Raw genomic sequence first — 12730 nt, forward strand, 5'->3', positions numbered from 1 at the left:
TATACGAAATAGTGGTAGAAACTCACCCACTCATTGTCACAAAACTTTAAGCTGTCAAAATGAAACTTAATTATCCTGATTAGTTTCATGTACTTGAAAACATAATTGTAATCTGTAGAAAAATTCTTTCAATTGATATGCTACAAGCCATATTTTGTTAATAATTTCTTTGAATCGTGTCGTGCTGGCTATCTTGGATTTTTCATAATGTGATAATGACAAATGATAATGTCCATCAGAATAATACTTCATATGATGATAAAGCTTTACCTACCATTTTTTCTTAGCTGTTTTATGAGGTTTCTACTACATTGTTAAAATGAAACTGAAGTATGCTAATTAGTATGCTAATTAATCCGTAAGTTACCAAGTGAGATGATCGTAAATACAGTCAACTGAACCTTCATAGGTGTTCAAAATTTCATCATAATGCCTTAAAAAGGTTTGGAAATACATCTTTTTAAAGATGGGGTAGTCTGTAAATTGTGCAAATTTCCTACCATTTTCAGTCACAAGCTTATATATGCATTTGAATAGGACTGACTTAAGACAAAATGTCCAGTGAACCATGCATTTTTTGATACTTTGAATGGTCATAACTCCAGTTCTAATGAACCAGTTTTAAAAACTAAAGATAATATTTCTTTGTTTTTTATGCTCTTTTCAGTAATGCTTGATTTGAGTTTATCTGATGTAAAGAAAAAAATGGTGTGGTATTGCTAGTAGTAGCTGCACGGGCGTACACATACATACACAAACAAACAGATGTGCCTTGAAATGTTACAAATGTGATGGACCCAATCATAGGGCAAGTAATTGACTTCTGAGCCAAGGCATTTAGAGGTGCGTGTGAAAAAACATGAAAAACACTGATGCTATTGATGCCAATGTCTGGAGCACATTGCTCAACGTTGTCCAAGAAACTGACAATGGGATGAGAACTCAGCACCAATCTCATCCCCAAAATTCTTGTAAATGGTGCATTACCGCATAACTGGAATACCACATAAAACTGTAGGACACAGGATACAAACATAATCTAGTACGCAAGTTGGTTGCAGATGAAAATCTACTAGAATCTGATTTATTGCTTGGGCAAGCTGCAATCAAGCAGTTTGAGGAAGGTAACTGCAATTGGTGCCAGAGAGGTGATATTTCTGAAGTGCAATCAACCAAATTGTGTTGCTATTACCATTAACAAACCTGACTTCAATGCAGGGTACAACAAGACTACTCGGATGTAGACTGCATTCTGAAAATGGGCTGACCCCTAATTAAATTTGAAAAAAAGAGACTTGCAAAATATCAGCCCCTATACAAATTCAAGAGGAGTACAATCGGGAACTACAACTGTGAATAAATAACAGCTAGCTACTTTCGTACCCAGAAGAAGCAATCGGACTCCCACAGGATTTAATCCCCTTTTATGGTCTTTCAACAAAAACATAAACAGAAGGTTTGCCTCATCATGAATTATCTACCTCTCCTTATATTGACGATACTTTTGTGAATGAGAGCATGCGTTTTGCGGTCCATGTGAAAGAACATTTGGAGCAGTTCGATCTGAACAGTAAGGCCCCAAAACAGCTGGGAACAGGTACACACATGTTAGGATTATGTGTCTGGAAGGAGCAAAGAAAACTCTGCTGTGCCGTGGAAGTGAACTGCTGGTAGTTCTCGATAAACTTACCTAGTGAATCGCCTTTTCAGTGTGCAGGAAATTGACTGGTCATTTCCCAGTATGTGGCTGGTTACGTATCATTACAGCATTTGTGAAACAATGGTAAAATACAGTAACAACTGGATGGGATGATGAAGTGCAAGACCCTCTACTGTCCTGGATGATTATAGACATTTTTATAAGAATAGCCCAGGACGATCAAATGAAAGGTGATTGATGCATCAGTAGACAACATGTAACTGTATGAATAGATGCAAGTTGCTTATCCACTAATGTGGTTGTGGAGAGCAATGGCTCCATGACAGAACATGCAAGCTGGCTTAATTCAGTACATGAAGAAAAACATATCAACTTGACTAAGCTCAATGCTGTTCTGCAAGATGTAAACCTTGCATTGCAATGGAAAGCAAAAACTATTTATTTACAAACTGACTCTGGATGTGTGTATCACTGGGCAGCTGACACCTTGTCCAGACTGACAAGAGTGCTCACTAAAGCAGAATCCGGAATGTTGATCAGACAGCGGCTTCAGCACTCCAAGAATTAATCTCTGAATATGAGCCGTAGATTGAGGTTTGTCAAATCTCATGATGATATTCTACTAAAGAGATTTCTCACAAAATTAAAAAAGTGTTCCATTATTCAACGTAACGTTTTCTTTTCTTTTTTTATCTAAACTTAGTTACATTCTCTAGTTGTTTTAAATTAGGTTTTCAAAAGAAAAAAGAAAATTAAAAAAACAAAAAGTACTAAATGAAAATATCTTCTGTCCAATCGTTTCCATACTCACTTGTTTCTTAATCCTACAGCATCCTGTGTGAAAACATCTCGATAAGCACGTTTCTGCTGGAGAATATCATCGAGTCTACGGATGGCATCCAATGCTGCCCTGAAATTGATAAACAAATAAATTATTACAACAAATGGATTGAAGTTGATTTCGTTTATTTCACAGTAAAATAATATGAATTATTTTTATGGATTTATAGCCAATACACAATACCTATTGTTAATGTTTTTAAAAATCATTTTCAGATTTTTCTCATAGGAAATAAGTGATGGAATAGTTTAGCCTTAAACATAATAGATTAGACTTCATAACAAGTTTACCCACTATCTATCTGTGCGTAAATCTAAATGCAGATTCCATGAAAAAACTTCTTTCCTAGAACGGCCCGCATGTAGATCACTGTTCTACTGACCTGCTTCCCAGCTCATTACAATATGGTAGCCTTTAAGTCCAACGTAAACAAGTTCTTGTTGCACCGCCCCTTTAAAATAATCCAAATTCTACCCATTAACAATGACAGAACTACCACCTTACATTCATTAGCCCTTATCCTCGAGTGGCCTTTGGGCCTTGTTAAGTGGTGACTCCTTTGTAAAAAAAAAATAAAAGGGGGGGGGGTCTTCAATTTTTTTAGCCAATTATGAACAAATTCTCAGTTAAGGAAATAATGCAAAAAGAATAAACATGACATTAAAAGAAAAATAGTCTTTCCTTACACATCAAAAAGGGTGAGGTTATCAAAAAGATTGCTAAAGGACTGATATTTAAAGAAAGCCTAAAGTAAAACTGGTCCTGGATATGCCCTTCAATCATATCCAATGATGAGGCGTCAGCTTGCGAGCTTTGGGGAGTGTGGAGCCACCCTTTAATTGCCATTGCTCCCAGGTCCACTCTGACCCGGACTGGTAGTACCTGTTAGAGTCCCAACTATGGGTTAAATAGAAACAGACTTAAAAAAAAAAAAAAAAAAAAAAAAAAAAAAAAACATATACTCTATTAAAAAATTGTCTTTCAAAATCACTGAATTCGGCATTAAATAACCTGAAAAGTGTTGATATGCCGTAAAACAAAAACAACCAACTAAAGTAAAACTGTCCAAAGTATAGTTGCAATAAAAACCCAAATTAAAGGCATCAGTTTGATCATAGGTACTAATGTAAATATTTCTGCATCTCTAACATAAAAAAAAAAAACTTCAATTTGCTGAATCATTAATCAATCTAGCAATAAATCACCATCTTGAAAATGCTGAACTTGTTTCCTCCCAATAGTAGGCAATTTGTTCTACTGCATTATATCCTATTAGTCATCTCTAAATGTATATATTATTGCACGCTGCATAAATTAAGTGAAGCTGGGGCCATACTTATAGATATTTCCAAGGCCTTTAACAAGGTTTAGTTTTTTTTTAATATTTTAATACTGTGAAGTCAATGTTATCTATTATATAAATCTCACCTGTCTGTATGTATGTACGTACATATGTTTACCTAAAACTTTTCTCAGCGCCATCGGACCAAATCGAAACCGGTACCATCTGAAAGGGTAATGTCTTGGTCGAATAATATGTGAAAATTAGAAAAAACAGTCAATTATTTCCTATAGAAATAGTCGTTCACAATGATGTAACTTTGCACACGCGACTGTAGACCAGTGGTTATAGTGGCGTGTTGTAATCTTAAGGTTGCACGTTCAAGTTGAGATATCGGATATATATATTTTTTTTTTTAAGTTTTAATATTGAAACGGTTATTTATGCCATTTTTTCGTTCGTTCTTTAATTTATTTTTCCATTATGTTTACTGAATTTTTTTGTTTTTCCGATTTTTCTTAAAGAAGTTTTAACATTTAAACAAAGTTATTCATGCCATTTCTTTTTCGTTCGCTTATTATTTATTTTGCATCACATTAGCGTTTTTTTTTTTTTCCAATTTTAAAATAAAAAGTTATAACAGTTAAACAGCGTTGTTACGTTTGCTTATTCTTTATTTTCCATTTTATTACTGTTTTGATTTACTCCCCCCACACACACACTCCGGCAACACTGGGTATCCTGCTAGTATTACAATAAAAACAAAATGTTAATGAAGACATAACTAGGTTTGTCCCTCTTTATTTCTCTCTCTCTCTCTCTCTGTATATATATATATATATATATATATATATATGAACATTGTTTTATAACTGGACAAAATGAAAAATTACTTGATATTTTGTCATCAATTTTTTGTTATCTCAAAAAAAAGAAAAAGAAAAAAGATAATTTAATAATGATATACACATTTTGATAATTTTGTTTGGTTTGATAAAACAAATAAATACATGAATATAAAAAAAGTATTTTCTTTGCTGAAGCAACCAATTCTAAACTCATTCAAATATTTAATTAACTCAGATTCTTGAAGAAACGAATTTGCTCTGACCGACTACAACTTACATTTCATAGAATATTTGCTTGAATTATATTTGTAACGAAAAACAATCAAAAGACGAACTAAAGGTCTTGAATCATCAGACCTGCATCATCAACAACCCCATCATTTCTCAATATAAAAATGCCTCCACCTCAAATGTGATGTCATATTATGCACCACATAAACATTGCAAACAAATTAGATAGAAAAGTAAATAAAAGAAAAAACAGATACATCATTGATGCTTAGCATCATATAATACATTTTATAATTCAAAATTACCATAAAAGTTATCTTTCTTGACTATTTTTTGTTCTTATTTTGTTTTTGCAGTAGATGAGGCATCCCACTGGATGCCAGACATTCACCTGCATCTTGGATATTCCAACCGAGAGATCTTTTTAAGATTCTAACCCTCCCTTTAAGTGCAATTGTTTGTATCTCTCTTGTACTTGGTTCATGGGGTATATTTGCCAGGTAGTCTTCAAACTTCTTTAGTAAAGTAGGGAATACGCATCCTGAACAGACAACCAGAAGTTGGAGGTCTTTTTTGTTACTGAAGGTCAGCTTCATTGTTTTTGAAACCTTGAACTTTGCCAGCTCTTCTGGTTCAATTTCAGTATTGAAAGGATCTCTATACCATGGAACCATCCAGCAGTGCTTTGTCAAAATAAGATTTGAACTCGGAGAGAATTTCAAGATGTCCAATGATGCAACTTTTGATGCCGATAGGAAGTTCAATCTTCTGTATTTGCAAATGCTTGTCCAAGAAAGAAAATGAAATTGTGGACCTGACCTCGATTTGTGCCTCCTAGACTTCAATTCGAGCAGACACATCACCGCCTTGCAAAGATTGATTCATTTTGTTTTTATAGCTGGAGTCTTGTCATCTATTTATACATTGCAAGTTTTTGCATTTTGAATTACATTTACCTGGTATCCTTATAGCCCCCCCCCCCCACTTGTTAGAGGGCCATAAACTCTCAAATCCCGGGCAATGTCGGGTCTCCCTACTAGTCTTCTATAATATAAATTTCACCTGTCTGTTTAAATGTATATATGTATGCATGTATGCTTGTAGGTCTACCTAAAACTTTCGACCGAGGCCATGGATTTTCACGAGATTGATATTGTTTTGAAGTCCGACCCTTTGGACAACAAAATCGAAAAATTGGCTAAAACATTAATTCCTTCACTCTCAACTGGGCACTTTTCTACAGGGAGAGGTTGCTTTTTTTGCCGATATTTTCCAAAGTCATCCCCTCTTTTCGACTGACTAACCTTAATTTAAACATTAAGTCATCGTCTCCTTTCGAGTGACACCCTTAATTCCAATGCTTGCGACTTTCGGTTTTGTGATAGACACATCAGCTAAGACGTCAGGTTTTTTTCTCACCTTTTCTTCCTTCAGGTTATGAGTTCGAGCCTGCCTACTACCCTCCCCCTCCTTTATTTAAACACCTCTATTCACCCGGGCTGCCTACTGTTGTTATGACCCCCACCCAGGGGGAGGGGGTCCTGACTACACCACCTCTCCACACCCGGGCAACGCCAGGTACTCCTGCTAGTCATTGATAAAACAGAAACAGTTGGACATTCATGATTGAAACTAGGTGGACAGGTCAGACATAAACTTAAGTTTATTTGTACCAAAAATGGTTAGATTGTAGAAAGGATTGTGAATTTTATTTAAACTAGCCGGGTTACCCAGCATTGCCCAGGAGAAACATTTCTATCTAAAACATATATATTCACCTCTCTTACTCCCTCCCTGGTTTTCCCAACTCCCTCTTTTACCTCTAACCAGCCCATTTCTCTTTGTACACACACAACTCTCCTTTACATAATAGATTCTTTGAGGAAGGTGTCTGCTTGCAAAGTGCAATGTGTGTGCGAGAAATTGGAAGTGAAAGCAACTGGGGTCAACTCAAATTTGTTCTTTTTATATTTGCTTTCTGAATTACTTTCATCCAAAATAGTCATGAGATATGTATTTATTTCAATAAGATTAACATATGACACTTAAAAACCAGAACAATTGGCACCACACACATTAAAAAAAATTAAAACAAAAAAAAAACCTACTAAACTGAATTTAGTGGTTGGTTTCAATAATGTTATCAGAGTTTATCAGCTTTCCTATACTTGATATGAAGTAAAATAATTTTCGCCAATTGTTTCATTTTAGGAAGTTAATTTTTACATACAAACACAGGAAGTTGAAGATTTTTTTGTTTTTGTTTTATTGTTGTTAATTTCATTTTATAACTTTAGATTAAAACATTTCTAAACCATGGGTAATCTAAATTTTTAATTCTTTTTTTTTCCTTATATATACACGCACACACACACACACAATACTAATGATTGTCAATTACTACAAAAAATTAATAAGGTAATTATGCAGTATAGTGAACAGCTGCGAAATTGGGGGAATATATATATATATATATATATATATATTTCACGGAATCAAGACAATAAAGATCAAAATGAGAGTATCATGTTGAGTATTTTCATATTCGTTACAATTGTTTCGTGACCCTTTGGACAATTTCAAACAAAGACCACTCAGTGAATCAAAAAGATATCCAGAAAAATCAGAAAAAAAAGAATAACTGTTGCGTTCAATCAGATTTTCTTGAATGACTTGCTACCAAAATATACAAATCTATATATATAAAAATGTAAAGTTGGTTCGTTCTAAACAAATAAAACCATGTTTATACGTTACCAATTTATTTGAAATTTTCAGACAACCCATTTTTAGAGTCGAGGTATGTTTTTATGTTATTAAAATAAATTTACCTAATTAAAATTAAAATATTAAATAAAATAAATATATTTATTTAATCGTTTCTGCGTATCTGTTCTGTTGATAAAACTGAACTTCCGGTTCGATTCATTTCACAGCCACGAATTGACGAAAGGTTTAATTTTCTGTTAACTAGATAAGTAAAAAAAAAAAAAAACATATTTCATTTGTTTATCTTCCAATTTTTTTAATTTACACATCTTTTCTTTATTATATAAGGCCAAAAAAAAAAGAAAAGTTTGTTGCTTGCTTTTGAGTTTTTTTTTTGTTTTTTTTTCTATATAAGATTACTCATGCAGAGAGTGATCCGTGTTGAAATAATGTTATTATTTAAAAAGTCATTCTTAACATGGGGAGGTAAGGATGTTTTGTACCTATTCTGTACTTTAACCTTACAATTGAATAAATAAAAAAAAAAAACATATCGTAAAACGTTATTTAAACGTGGAAATATGATTTAAAAAATAGCGCGGCTCTCTGCATTAGCACCATTTTTATTTATTGTTGTTGTTTCACGAATTTTCGGCCAACTATTCCTCTGGCCTTCATGAAAAGAAGTCCTTTTATAAATGTTCAGTAACTTTTTCCTTTTATTATTCTTAAAGAGTAAAACTTTTCTTATTCATGAAAGGAGTTAAGCCTATGTAAATAAATAAATGTTTGTACACGTGACAAATTATCAATAAATGGTTTAGTTACCTTTTTAAAAAAATGTTTGTAAAAGTGCGAAAGGCGACGTTGTTGTATACTCCCATGCTTAATTTCTATACTTATAGGTTTTTGGAATTTTTTTTCACTGGATTATTATTGATTGGACACTAATTAAACAGATTATTAAAAAAAAAAAAAAAAAATGTAAAAAAGAAATCATTATTTCGACATTTGAAAGTGGTGCTCACTTTTTAGTTACAACGTTCTGATAAATCAGTCACCCATTTTGTAAGCAATAAAAACGCGGTATATCAAAACCATAGAAAGTAAAAATAATGAGTCTCTACCGCATTTGTAAGTCAGAAATATATTTGCAAAGAAAAAAAAAATAGAGAGAACAGGACTTTTTTTATTGTTTTCATGAAAATAAAGTTTCGAGATTTTTAATTATTTTTTTTTTTTTTTACTTATTTAGTCAGTTTGTGTTTTTTTTTTAAATTGTTTTTGTGAAAGGTGAGTTTTTTTTCAAAACTTTTGTTTCTTTTTAATTTTTTTAAAGTATTATAAATTTCACTAACATGCTGGAGAAATGTTTAATAATTTGGTATTTTTTTAGATTAGGTCCACCTCCACAATTTTCCTTTCAATGACGACATTTATAGGTTTCCGAGTATGCTGAACACGCAAATTGCATTGAAATTTTGCGGAAATAAATAGTTGTATTATGCATTGTATTCTTCGGCGGCCATCTTTTTACGTGCACACGCGCCATAAACAAATACACACACGTAAAAAAGATGGCCGCCAAAGATTACAATGCATAATACAACTTTTTATATCTTGATAACTACTTATTTCTGCAAAATTCCGATGCGATTTTCGTATTCAGCATAGTCGAAAACCATTTCAAGTCGTCATTTAAAAGAAAATTGAGGAGGTGGACCTAATCTAAAAATTTACCAATAATTTTTAATCCCGTACGCCTCCCGATACATTGCTTCGTCAACATGCGACCATTTTATATCTCCCGAAGACACTTCCGTATTTAGAAAAAAAAATAAATAAATAAATAAAAAGTGACCGATTTACCAGAACGTGATAACTAAAAAGTGAGTATCCCTTTCAAATGTTGAAATGATTTTTTTTTTTTCAATTTTTTTTCATAATCTGGTTAGTGTTCAATCAATAATAATCCAGTGAAAAAATTTCAAAAAACCTATCAGTATAGAAACTCCACCACGTAAGTAAATAAATAAAAAATGTTACGTGCGCATGCGTTAGCCTTGACTAGGGGGTACTAAGGGAACGACCATTAAATAATTCTGCGGGTCGCCATGGAACTCAACGCCCAAGGAGTATCAAAATAGTTTTCATGATCTGAAGAAATTTTTTTTTCCGAAAAGTGGGTGATCACTTTTCCATCTAAATTTAACTTAAAATGAGCACCCACTTTCTGGCCACCTGAAGAAGGGGCATTTATTTTCGTGTTTATTGGCTTAAAGGTTTTTTTGACAAGGCAGTTTGGTACGCAAATGCATATTTAACAGTTTTCGTTTATGCTCACGCATAGCATAAACAAAGGCTACGTCTGTGAAATGGAAAATAGTCCCAGAGTTCAGGGGTTAATACCATGCAAAAGAAATCAAACAAAAAGACTTTTTAGCCAAGAAACACACAGAAAAGAAAAAAAAAAAAAAAACATCCATTTTTTTTGTATCGAATTCATTTGCTGTTTTTATTGAAAACTATTTTCCCCCGGATTTTTGATATAATTTTCCATTAAGGGCTGTGCGTCTCACGTTCGTAAATAACAAAAATTTTTTTGTAGATTTTGGTGTGCTAAAAACGAATCTGCAAACCGTTTCCGTCACAAAAAAATAGTTTTTATGATATGAAGAAATTACTTTTTCGAAAAAGTGGCGATCACTTTTCCATGTAAATTTAACTTAAAAAGAGCACCCACTTTCTAGCCACCTGAGAGAGGGGTGATTTTTTCCCATGTTTATTGGCTAAACAGCTTTCGTTTATGCTTACGCATAGCGTAAACGAAGGCTACGGCTGTTAAATGGAAAATAGTCCCAGAGTTCAGGGGTTATTACCATGCAAAAGAAATCAAACAAAAAACTTTTTAGCCAAGAAACAGAAAAATGCCCCTCTCTCAGGTGGCCAGAAAGTGGGTGCTCATTCTAAGTTAAATTTACATTGAAAAGTGATCACCCACTTTTCGAAAAAGTAATTTCATGAAAACTTTTTTTTTGCTACGTAAACGGTTTGCAGATTCGTTTTTAGCACACCGAAATCTACAATAAAATATTTCGTTATATATGAACGTGAAACGGGCCTTAAAGTAAAATAATACCGGATTTTTTTGAGCAGATTTGCCGTTTAGTTGTACAAATATCCTCAAACCAGGTAATCACTAAAAGGGATTTTTAAAAGTCGTCACCTGTATCGAGCAAAAGTTTAAAACCACCGATTATATGCCAGCCTACATCATGGTAACATATATTGAGTGAGTTCCTAACAGTATTTTTAGTTTAAACTCATTTTCCCAAAATTTCCCCAAACTTAACGTGTTCGATACAGTCTGCCGCCATTTGTATTTTTCAGATATACCGATAAACATTAAATGTTTTTGAACCGATTATACATTACATAAAAACACTAAAATCTTATCCAGTTAGGTAGAACACTTACTTTTCTTGCCTTTGATAACATTTATTTGTTATATATTTATTTTTTGACAACTTCTTTGTATCTGTGTTTAGTAATATAAACCCTTTTCATTTAATGTAACGTTTAGTCGGCTCGAAAAACAGTGTTTATTGGTGTATTTGAAAGCTACAAATGGTGGTGGACACTGTTGATTACTTTAAGTTAGAGAAAGTGAGTTAAAACTAAAAAAACTATACAAAATACTGTCAGAAACCTATCCATTATGCCAGCCTATGTCATGGTAACATGTTCGGTGAGTTTCAGACACTGTTTTGTATAGTTTTTTCAACTTACTTTCCCAAACTTAACGTATTCAACAGAATTCGCGACCATTTCTGTTTTTTGAGCCAATTAAACATTTTACATTACATAAAAACACTAAACAATTATCCAATTAGGTAGAAACGTAAATTACCTTACCTTTGCTTTCATTTATTTGTTTTTGGACGACTTTTTTGAATCTGTGTATAGTAAACCCCCCTCCCCCCACCATCAACCAAATATTAATTACTAAATCACATTTTTTAAAACAACAAAAAAAAAAAAAAGCATTTAGCGTTTCAACATTTTTGCTACATTTGGCTTCATCCACTGATTGTTGGTCAAGTCCAAAACATGAATGATTGACAGAAACTCTCGAGGATCCAGATCAAATTCTGCAAGAGCACCATTTTTTTCAGTTTCGCCTTCTTTTTCACTTTTTGCAGTGGATTGCTGTACTAATATAAGAAACATGCATTTTCTCTTTTATTAAATTTTTCCATTACACCAAATTGAGCCACTGCAACGCGTGGCAGGGTACAGCTAGTATATATATATATATATATATATATATATATATATATATAGCATAATCATGTTGAAACACTGGTTCTTACCATATCACTGAAGTTAAGCAATGATGAGCCTGGCCAGTACCACATGGGTGACCATTTGGGAATGCTATGTGCTGTATATACCGCGCCGGACATAGAAATTTCCAGGTTATTATTTGGGGGCGTATTTAATTCACTGAAAGAGATACACCCTCAGTCTTCGTTAAGACATGCATCTAGGAGAAGGAACACTCTGATGTAAAACCTGAGGACTACTGTGTGCTTTGTCTTCTGCCAGCCATTGCACCGATTGAGGTTAGTAATTATAGAAAAAAGTGTGGTTGGTTCTGCACAAAGCCTTCACCACTATAAACGAATCATCTGTGTGAATTTCAAAGCAACTTAAGTTGTTGCAGAGGAACTCAGACCTCGAAATCCACAAGAGATTCTATCATATATATTCAATAAAAGATGAGGAATAAAGATTACACGTAATGTCATTATATTGTCAGATCAATAGGGGAAAGTGAGAGAAAAAAAACATTTAGGCCATGATATTTTGAAGCTAAATGTTTCTCATCAGAAAAAGAAAAGGGCCAGAATTATACAAAATGTAAAATATAGATAAAAACTGACATAACATTTAGATTGAAAACAAAAGTAGTATATATTAAGATATCTTAAACGAGGTATTAAGTACAAGAATAAAAACTTGGAAATATAAAAATATTAAAATAAAACTAGGGGGGGAAATGACTAGACATTCATTGGACAAAGCGGGGGACGCAGAGCGGTAGCTCTAGATATATCTAAGGCTTTTGATAGGGTATGGCATGAGGGTCTCCTCAG

General features: G+C 33.2%; 1 protein-coding gene across 4 annotated transcripts in view; it reads right to left on the reverse strand.

The window, feature by feature from the left end:
- Positions 1 to 12730, reverse strand: part of LOC145284483 (nonsense-mediated mRNA decay factor SMG5-like) — a 1021751-nt gene that overhangs the window by 985541 nt on the left and 23480 nt on the right. For all 4 annotated transcript variants that reach the window (XM_080133345.1, XM_080133343.1, XM_080133346.1 and 1 more), the window contains exon 2: positions 2472 to 2570. In XM_080133345.1, the coding sequence (XP_079989471.1) occupies positions 2472 to 2570 (99 nt within the window). The remainder of the gene's footprint in view (positions 1 to 2471; positions 2571 to 12730) is intronic.

This window comes from Euprymna scolopes, chromosome 9, assembly GCF_053919585.1.
Source record: "Euprymna scolopes isolate OS-2025 chromosome 9, ASM5391958v1, whole genome shotgun sequence".
Classification (NCBI taxonomy): domain Eukaryota; kingdom Metazoa; phylum Mollusca; class Cephalopoda; order Sepiida; family Sepiolidae; genus Euprymna; species Euprymna scolopes.